The 10759-nt window shown below is 47.4% G+C and overlaps 1 protein-coding gene across 4 annotated transcripts in view; it reads left to right on the top strand.

Moving 5' to 3' along the window:
- The window catches only part of DNM1L (dynamin 1 like), a 61219-nt gene extending 55587 nt beyond the window's left edge, over window positions 1-5632 (top strand). For 2 of the 4 annotated variants that reach the window (XM_056517526.1, XM_056517525.1), the window contains 2 exons: window positions 3182-3341; window positions 5110-5632. In XM_056517526.1, the coding sequence (XP_056373501.1) occupies window positions 3182-3341; window positions 5110-5166 (217 nt within the window). In that variant the 3' untranslated portion in view covers window positions 5167-5632. The remainder of the gene's footprint in view (window positions 1-3181; window positions 3342-5109) is intronic. The other 2 variants (XM_056517528.1, XM_056517527.1) reach the window with 1 other exon arrangement.
- The last annotated feature ends 5127 nt before the right edge of the window (window positions 5633-10759 follow it).

Raw genomic sequence — 10759 nt, 5'->3', positions numbered from 1 at the left:
GGGTGCCTATAAGGTCTTACCAGAGGGGAGGAGGGCAGTGGGGTGCCTATAAGGTCTTACCAGAGGGCAGGATGGCAGTGGGGTGCCTATAAGGTCTTACCAGAGGGCAGGAGGGCAGTGGGGTGCCTATAAGGTCTTACCAGAGGGGAGGAGGGCAGTGGGGTGCCTATAAGGTCTTACCAGAGGGGAGGAGGGCAGTGGGGTGCCTATAAGGTCTTACCGGAGGGGAGGAGGGCAGTGGGGTGCCTATAAGGTCTTACCAGAGGGGAGGAGGGCAGTGGGGTGCCTATAAGGTCTTACCAGAGGGGAGGAGGGCAGTGGGGTGCCTATAAGGTCTTACCAGAGGGCAGGATGGCAGTGGGGTGCCTATAAGGTCTTACCAGAGAGGAGGAGGGCAGTGGGGTGCCTATAAGGTCTTACCAGAGGGCAGGAGGGCAGTGGGGTGCCTATAAGGTCTTACCAGAGGGGAGGAGGGCAGTGGGGTGCCTATAAGGTCTTACCAGAGCGGAGGAGGGCAGTGGGGTGCCTATAAGGTCTTACCAGAGAGGAGGGCAGTGGGGTGCCTATAAGGTCTTACCAGAGGGCAGGAGGGCAGTGGGGTGCCTATAAGGTCTTACCAGAGGGGAGGAGGGCAGTGGGGTGCCTATAAGGTCTTACCAGAGGGGAGGAGGGCAGTGGGGTGCCATAAGGTCTTACCAGAGGGGAGGAGGGCAGTGGGGTGCCTATAAGGTCTTACCAGAGGGGAGGAGGGCAGTGGGGTGCCTATAAGGTCTTACCAGAGAGAAGGAGGGCAGTGGGGTGCCTATAAGGTCTTACCAGAGGGGAGGAGGGCAGTGGGGTGCCTATAAGGTCTTACCAGAGGGGAGGAGGGCAGTGGGGTGCCTATAAGGTCTTACCAGAGAGGAGGAGGGCAGTGGGGTGCCTATAAGGTCTTACCAGAGGGGAGGAGGGCAGTGGGGTGCCTATAAGGTCTTACCAGAGGGGAGGAGGGCAGTGGGGTGCCTATAAGGTCTTACCAGAGGGGAGGAGGGCAGTGGGGTGCCTATAAGGTCTTACCAGAGAGAAGGAGGGCAGTGGGGTGCCTATAAGGTCTTACCAGAGAGGAGGGCAGTGGGGTGCCTATAAGGTCTTACCAGAGAGGAGGGCAGTGGGGTGCCTATAAGGTCTTACCAGAGAGGAGGGCAGTGGGGTGCCTATAAGGTCTTACCAGAGAGGAGGGCAGTGGGGTGCCTATAAGGTCTTACCAGAGAGAAGGAGGGCAGTGGGGTGCCTATAAGGTCTTACCAGAGGGGAGGAGGGCAGTGGGGTGCCTATAAGGTCTTGCCTGAGGGAAGGAGCGCAGTGGGGTGCCCATAAGCCAGTGTATCCCAACCAGGGTTCCTCCAGCTGTTGCAAAATTACAACTCCCAGCATGCCCGGACAGCCGTCGGCTGGGAGTTGTAGTTTTGCAACAGCTGGTGGCACCCTGGTTGGGAAATACTGTCATAATCTTTCACCAGAGGGGAGGAGGGCAGTAAGACAGCCATGATGTCTTGCCAGAGGGAAGGTGGGCAACGAGACGCTCATCAGGTCATATAGAGAAAAGGAGGGCAGTGAGGCACCCATATCGTCTTACCAGAGGGGAGGCAGACGGGAAGATGCCAGTGAGGTTCTACCAGGAGAGGCGGCAGCAAGATTCCCATAAGGTCTTACCAGAGGGGTCGAAAGGCAATAGGGTGCCCATAAGGTCTAATCAGAGGGAAGGCTGGCAGTGAAACATCAATCAGGTCTTACCAGAGTGGACATGGGCAGCAAGGTGCCTACGCGGTCTTACTATAGGCGTAGTGTGCAGCAAGATGCCCATAAGGTCTTACCAGAGGGGAGGAGGGCAGTATGGTGCCAAAAAGATCATACCAGAGGGGAACGAGGCAGTGAAACACCCATAAGGTCTCATCAGAGGTGAGGCGGGCAGTGGGTGCCCATAGGATGTTACCAGAGGGAAGGCGGGCAGTGGGTGCCCATAGGATGTTACCAGAGGGAAGGCGGGCAGTGGGTGCCCATAGGATGTTACCAGAGGGAAGGCGGGCAGTGGGTGCCCATAGGATGTTACCAGAGGGAAGGCGGGCTGTGGGTGCCCATAGGATGTTACCAGAGGGAAGGCGGGCAGTGGGTGCCCATAGGATGTTACCAGAGGGAAGGCGGGCAGTGGGTGCCCATAGGATGTTACCAGAGGGAAGGCGGGCAGTGGGTGCCCATAGGATGTTACCAGAGGGAAGGCGGGCAGTGAGTGCCCATAGGATGTTACCAGAGGGAAGGCGGGCAGTGGGTGCCCATAGGATGTTACCAGAGGGAAGGCGGGCAGTGGGTGCCCATAGGATGTTACCAGAGGGAAGGCGGGCAGTGGGTGCCCATAGGATGTTACCAGAGGTGAGGCGGGCAGTGGGTGCCCATAGGATGTTACCAGAGGGAAGGCGGGCAGTGAGTGCCCATAGGATGTTACCAGAGGTGAGGCGGGCAGTGGGTGCCCATAGGATGTTACCAGAGGTGAGGCGGGCAGTGGGTGCCCATAGGATGTTACCAGAGGTGAGGCGGGCAGTGGGTGCCCATAGGATGTTACCAGAGGTGAGGCGGGCAGTGGGTGCCCATAGGATGTTACCAGAGGTGAGGCGGGCAGTGGGTGCCCATAGGATGTTACCAGAGGTGAGGCGGGCAGTGGGTGCCCATAGGATGTTACCAGAGGTGAGGTGGGCAGTGAGTGCCCATAGGAATTTTACCAGAGGGAAGGCGGGCAGTGGGTGCCCATAGGATGTTACCAGAGGGAAGGCGGGCAGTGAGTGCCCATAGGATGTTACCAGAGGGAAGGCGGGCAGTGAGTGCCCATAGGATGTTACCAGAGGGAAGGCGGGCAGTGAGTGCCCATAGGATGTTACCAGAGGTGAGGCGGGCAGTGAGTGCCCATAGGATGTTACCAGAGGTGAGGCGGGCAGTGAGTGCCCATAGGAATTTTACCAGAGGGAAGGCGGGCAGTGGGTGCCCATAGGATGTTACCAGAGGGAAGGCGGGCAGTGGGTGCCCATAGGATGTTACCAGAGGTGAGGCGGGCAGTGAGGTGCCCATGAAGTCTTACCGGAGCAGAGGTGGGCAGCGAGATACCCAGCAGGTCACGCCAGGCTTCAATGACAGATATTCTGTCTCCTCACAGTGTGCCAAAGGCTGTAATGCATTTCCTGGTGAACCACGTGAAGGACACGTTACAGAGCGAGCTGGTGGGTCAGCTGTATAAATCCATGCTGCTGGAGGATCTGCTCACAGAGTCCGAGGACATGGCCCAGCGCAGGAAGGAGGCCGCCGATATGTTAAAGGTAGGTGACCGAGAGTCAGATGTTGGTATCCCACACCATGTCTAGTTTAAGATTACACTGGACTTGGCTTTACTAAATCTTGGCCCTAATGTTTAATCCTAAATGCTGCCAAGAAATAAAAAATTATAATTAAATAATTAATTTTAAAAAATTAAATAAATTAAAAAAAAATCTCAGTGCAAATATTCCTTAGGTTTTTTTCTTCTTTATATTCTTCCAAATGAACAAACAAAAATTTATTCCAACGAAAAGCTGAATCAAAATGCTCTACATATCCTAAAAAACTCGCCCTGCAAAAAACAAGCACCCGCACGTCTGCAGATAGAAAAATTCATGTCATATTTCTACTTTTTAGATTTAGCGAAACAATAAAAACTATTTAACTTCTGTATCGCTTTAAAGGGGTATTCCAGGCAAAAACTTTTTTTTTATACATCAACTGGCTCCGGAAAGTTAAACAGATTTGTAAATTAACTTCTATTAAAAAATCTTAATCCTTCCAATAGTTATTAGCTTCTGAAGTTGAGTTGCTGTTTTCTGTCTAACTGCTTTCTGATGACTCACGTCCCGGGAGCTGTGCAGTTCCTATGGGGATATTCTCCCATCATGCACAGCTCCCGGGACGTGACATCATCATTGAGCAGTTAGACAGAAAACTTCAGAAGCTAATAACTATTGGAAGGATTAAGATTTTTTAATAGAAGTAATTTACAAATCTGTTTAACTTTCCAGAGCCAGTTGATATATATAAAAAAGTTTTTGCATGGAATACCCCTTTAATCACTGAAAAATCACGTGGGGAAGAAAAACGAAGTGTCAATAAAAGGTACAACTTGTCCTGAAAGGATGCATCCCTTTTTATCCAGGATTAGAAAAACAGCGCCACTCCTGTACCCAGGTTGTGCGTGGTATTGCAGCTCAGTCTAATTGAAGAGAATCAAGCAGAGTTGTAATACCTCACACAACCTGGGGACAGGTGTGGCGCTGTTTTTTGGAAGAAAGCAGATATGTTTTTAATTTCCGGATCACACATAAGCACAAATAAATTTTAATAAAGTGTCAGAGCTCTTTATTGTGTAGTCATTCAGAACCATGGAAATAAAGGGGTCGTCTCATGAGCACAATCCCCTTTCTATAGGCCCTATAAAGGGATGTGGACATTATAAGGGGGGGAGGGGGGAGTTCACCGTGTCGAACCCCCCCCCCATTACTCAGAATGTTACATAATCGGCCATTAATTTGGATATCTAGCTTGCAATACTACAGTTAGCCTGCAGTGGCCGCTGGTGTGCTGACAAAGGTGTAGTCTTCAAGAAACCCCCCACGTTATCCCTGTTTAGCAGGGTTTTCCAAGCAATGTGCCTCCAGCTGTTGCAAAACTACACCTCCCAGTATGCCCCAGCAGACGTTGGCTGTCCGTGCATGCTGGGAGCTGTAGTTTTGCAACAGCTGGAGGCACACTGGTTGGGATACAATTGATCTTTTAATTTAATTAAATTAACTTATTTGATTAGAATAATATATTATTATTTTCAATATATAGTTTTTATATATAATTTAGTTTCAAAACAACAATTTTACACATCAGCATAACAAAATTCTTGATTCTCAAGTTAATACGAACCATCACCGTTCCTTAATTCATCCCCAAACAGGTCCCCAATACCCGATCCAGAGAGGGTGAAAAAAATACTTTAAGAATAAACACTACAGCATACAATTGATCTTTAATGTATGTTTGTTCATTTATTTCCCATTTTTCCCATAGGCTTTGCAGAGAGCCAGTCAGATAATTGCCGAAATCCGGGAGACGCATCTCTGGTGACCAGGGGGTCCGGACGTCCCATCGCGGATGGAAGAAAAGTCACATGGCGTGTGCAGGAGCTCGGTCGTCGGCATACGCTAGAATTCACTACCCATATACAGTAATGGTAGAGAGGGGGGGGGGGGGGGGTGTTACGGACGTCCACGGGAGAACATGTTGTATTTAACAAAATTCACACAATAAATATTTCGTCAAGTATCACCGACCCCTCCCCTTTCCCTACCACAACCCAAATTACAGTCTTACTGTTGTGATTCCGCGCTGACCAGCTCTCGTGACTATGGCGCAAAGCATGCTGGGAAAAAAAAGTGCCCCTTATCTGTTCCCCTCCATCGGTTTAGTTTTAGGTGACGTATATTTTATACAGAACCCCAGAATCACGTGAGCCTTTCACATTTTATTGTTTGAATATTGCACTGACTGATTATATATATATATATATATATATATATATATATATATATATATATATATATATATATATATATATATATATATGACACATTTGTCCCGTCATCCAATAAAATTCTCGGGAATCACGTGGCCATATCTCCACTCTCTGTATGGAGTCACGTCGCAAATATGTCGCTAAAAATGCAGCTGTTGTATCGCTGTGACTAGTTCCTTTTTATTGGCTAAAATTGTCTGGCTCCGCCCACAAAATGGGTGTGGTCGCGCTGCCACCGGCACGGTCACGTGTGAGATATTCATAAAGGGTTAAAGCACGGCTGTCTCTTAATAAAATTTTGACATTAAAAATGTTTTTTTTGGACATTCGGAGTCTCACCGATGGCTTAGATGGAGCAGGGAGAAGCGCGCAGCTGTGCGCTTCGCTCTGTGCACGAAGCGACTTGTTGCAGGAGACTGGCTCCATATTACAACTCTATAGAGGCAGCCTCCTACGACGGGTTGGGGAGTGAAGCGCTCAGCTGGGTGCTTCTCCCCGCTCTGTCTAGCTTTCGGTAGGGGTCCCAGCACCGAAGTCATGGCTGATCAAAACCTGACATAACTTAAGTGACCTTAGTGTTTTAAACTACTGGTTGCTATAAACTTGTACCATACGGATATTATAACTAGAGTTTATGGAAAAGGACATGTGGGGGAGGAGCCTAACTAGTGTCAGCCAATCAGCATCAGCTCACACTGATGTCCTTTCCAGCTGGAAGCTAAGCATAGCGTGCAGCAGTGTTTCCCAACCAGAGTGCCTCCAGCTGTTGCGAAACTACTACTGCCAGCATGCCCGGACAGCCTTTGGCTGTCCGGGCATGCTGGTAGTTGTAGTTCCGCAACAGCTGGAGGCACCCTGGTTGGGAAACCCTGGCCCACAGCCTGGTTCTAGTTGGTATAAAACGGGAGATCTTAGCATTTCAACCCATTCAGGTCCTGGCCCCCTACAGGTGTCTGCCATTTATATTTGGAGATAGTCCTTTAGCCCCCTTTTTTGTTTTTTGTCATGGATACAAAAAAAATGTAAAAATTGCTAAAACATAAAAAGCTTTATTGCCGCACAGATGGACATTCTGTGTTGTAAGTGTTGTTACTGTCATCTGCTGCCTGACGCCTTGTTAAAGGGGCTAGAGAAGTCTGCGTCCACACGGGGTCTGTGCGATGTAGGGGAACAAGTGCTGCCCGTAACCTGTACGCTCGTCCTCGGCTGCCGCGTCTCCGTCCTGAGACACTTTGTCTGTTCTGATATGTCTGTGCTTATCATTGTAAATAAACTGGTCCTGCAGAAAATTCATGTCTGTCACGTCACTTATCAGCACCACCATCCTCCATGTGCATTAAACTTACAACAAGAAGAACATTGTCCAACCAATTTTGTATGGACCCATCTAAACAAAGAATCATTTCCTCAAGGCAGGTTATCCGGGATTATTAAAGGGGTTATCCAGGAATCGAAAAACACAGGTAATTGCTTTCCAAAATCACTCCCTGTCAGTCTCCACTTTGGGTGTGGTTTTACAACTTTGCTCCAAAGTGGAGATGGACAGAGAGTGGTTTTGGGTAGAAATTAACTGTGTTTTTCTATTCCTGGATAACCGCTTTAAAACATAGCTTGTGTGTGGTACTACAACTAGGTTACCCATCACATAAATGGGCACTGTCAGATTTGAAAACACTTTTATATGTTGTACATCTTGACATATAAAAAAAAAAAGACCACTAGAGGTCCCCATAACATCCAGAACACAATCCTGTCCGGCTGCAGAATCATCTTTGTCCCAGCGGAATCACAGGCTTGGGAAAAGTTCAGGAAGTGAGGGCGGGACTAGCACTCCTCTGTGCTCACTCCTGTCCTATCAGGCTTCAGCATGAAAACAGAGAGGAGGGGGTTACAGAGCAGCCTGCAGTGATTAGATGAAGAGACCTGGCACAGCACAGCAGACTCGGGGAGGAAGTGAATGCATGGTGAGTGAGGGCGGGCTCAGTGCTTGCCTAGAATACACCCCTTCCTGAGCAGTGGATGTCAGAATGAGTGAGCAGCAGAACAGAGGGATTTGTGAGCCAAATACAGAAGCTAGACACACAAGAAGAGACATGTACAGCATCTGCATGACCTAGTGAGGAACATATATAACCGTTAGTGATTGACCGAAATTTTTTTTTTGGGGGGGGGGGGGGGGGGGCGTGGCTTAGCAGTTTTTTTTCCCCAAAAAAAGTCCGCGGGTTGGGTCCACGTTATACACAGGAGATGCCTGTTGCTTTCAGCAGTTGACATCTGCCTGTAATGACTGACATCGGAGATTGCTCCGATGTCCATCAACGACCATACCCCGCAGCCCTCTACTAATTCTTGTAGCGGGGGGGGGGGGGGGGGAGCCGCTAATAGCCGACATGCTGTGATCACCACGGCCAGCTATTAACCCTTTAGTTTGCCGCTGTCAAAGCTTGAAACGCGTATGGCTATGGAGGGAGTCGGTTTTACTGTGTGAGGTCTCTATATTTTGATACGGAAAATAAAGCTGCAAATTTTCATCTGGTGCCGAACCATCGTTTTTGTCTACACTGAATACTAGCACTTTGCCGAGTGCGGATCCGTGCACAGAAGTGGGCTAAGGTGAGCTGTACTGAACATTTATTCTCTTTCTGACATGCAAATGCTCCCTGGTGGTCCAGTGGGGTGGATCGTCCCCCGGGGGAGGGGGGGGGGGGTTGTTTGGGTGGCGATCCACTGTGGAGGTAGTCAATGAGCTTACCTCTGCATCATTGGTGTCCGTGGCTCTTCATTTGATTGAGTCTGGCTAAGCAGGCTCAACCAAATTAGCACAGATCAATGGAGTTCTATGGAACGCCATTGATCTGTATGAGGAATCTACTGATTTCTCCTAAAAGTCCCCTAAGGGGACTACCGTATATACTCGAGTATAAGCCGAGTTTTTCAGCACAATTTTTTGTGCTGAAAACGCCCCCCTCGGCTTATACTCGAGTGAACTCTCCGCCTGTCAATCCCTTCTCAGTGGTCTTCAACCTGCGGACCTCCAGATGTTGCAAAACTACAACTCCCAGCATGCCCGGACAGCCATCGGCTGTCCGAGCATGCTGGGAGTTGTAGTTTTGAAACCTCTGGAGGTCTGCAGGTTGAAGACCACTGAGAAGGTCTGGATGATGACATGGGGGGGGATGATGTATTTCCCACCCTAGGCTTATAGTCGAGTCAATAACTTTTCCTGGGTTTTTGGGGTGAAATTAGGGGCCTCGGCTTATATTCGGGTCGGCTTATACTCGAGTATATAAGGTAATAAAGTGTAAAAAAAAAAAAAAAAAAAGTTACATAAAAGTTTATAAAACAGTAAAAAGTTTAAATCACCCTCCTTTTCCCGTTTTTCCATATAAAAAAATAAATATATTTGTTATCACCGTGTGTTTAATTGTCCAAACTATTAAATTATGTTTCTGATCCTGCACTGTGAACGGCGTAAACGCAAAAAAATCCCAAGCTCAAAAATTGCTGATTTTGGTCACATCACATCCCCCCCCCAAAAAAATAACTAAATGTAACAAAAACTATATAAAAAAAAAGGTGTGGGGCAATGCATTTTCGGTTTCGGTTTTCAGCCAAGCATAGCCTAAAATTTTGGTTTCAGCCAAAAATTTTCCTTTCGGTGTATCCTGAATAACCATAATTTTATTTTCTATGATGACAGGTGCGCTTTAAATGAAACTGCGCTTCAATACCGCACACAACCTGTTTTACTAATCCTGGATAACTCCTGTTAAAAACATCCAAAATAAGGAAAATATGGCTACTTCCATCCAAAAACAGTGCCACACCAGCCCGCAGGTTGTATGTAGTATTGCAGTTCAGTGCCATTGACGTGACTTTGGTCTGAGCTGCAATACTGCACACAACCTGTACACAGGTGTGGTGCTGCTCTTGAAAGAGAGAAACCACGTTTTGGGCATCCTGGACAACAATGAATGAAAATATTCAAACATTTTATTGAAATTTCTTTTAAACTTCTAATAGATCTTGACAATATTTTCATTGTTGTCCAGAATTGCAAAAGGACTTGTCTCTCCTCTTCCAGAGATGGCGCCGTACCCGTCTGTAATTTGTATTTGGTATTGCAGCTCAAAACCATTCATGTCAATGCTACAATACCACACGTAACCTGTAGACTGTTTGGGGGGGGCGCTGTTTTTGGAATCCTGAACAACGATCAATACTTTGTAATAAAACTAAAATGTAAGATCTACTATATTTTAAAGACGTTCTAACGCCGATCTATAGGGCTGCAGTAATGTATTAAAGGGGTTATCCAGGAAAAGCTAAACAGATTTGTAAATTACTTCTATTAAAAAATCTTAATCCTTTCAGTACTTATGAGCTTCTGAAGTTAAGGTTGTTCTTTTCTGTCTAAGTAGTGAAAGAATTAAGATTTTTTAATAGAAGTAATTCACAAATCTGTTTAACTTTCTGAAGCCAGTTGATATATAAAAAAAAAAAAAAAATTTTTTCCTGGATAACCCCTTAACCACCACGGACGTATATTTACGTCTGTGCCGGCTCCCGATATGTGAAGTGCGCTCAGAAGCTGAGCGTGCTTCGTATCTGCGGGGTCCCGGTTGCTATCAGCAACCAGGACTCGCAGCTAATACCGGACATCGCCGATCGGGCTGATGTCCGGTATTAACCCTTTAATACAGAGAATACAATGCCGGTTAGCTCAGCGGAGCGGTTTCGGAACAACCGCAGTGAAATCGCGGCGTCCCAAACAGCTGAGAGGACAGCGGGAGGTGCCTTACCTTCTTCCCGGCTGTCCGATCGGCGTTTGATTGCTCCAAGCCTGAAATCCAGGTTTGAGCAATCAAGCACAGAAAACACTGATCAATGCATTCCTATGGCAATGCATTGAACAGTGCCTGCAATCAGTGTATGCAGTATGCCCCTAGAGGGGGCTATAACACTGCATAAAAAAAGTAAAAAAGAAATAAAAAATTCATGTGATTTAACCCCTTCCCTAATAAAAATCTGAATCGCCCTCCTTTTCCCATTTAGAAAAAAAAATAAAAAATTGTAAATAAAGCCCCCAAAAGTTACAAAATGGCGTTTTTTCTTTGATTTTGTAATACAATGATTATTTTTTTT

This window comes from Hyla sarda, chromosome 4 (assembly GCF_029499605.1).
Source record: "Hyla sarda isolate aHylSar1 chromosome 4, aHylSar1.hap1, whole genome shotgun sequence".
Lineage (NCBI taxonomy): Eukaryota > Metazoa > Chordata > Amphibia > Anura > Hylidae > Hyla > Hyla sarda.
This window is presented reverse-complemented; position numbering and strand designations above follow the sequence as displayed.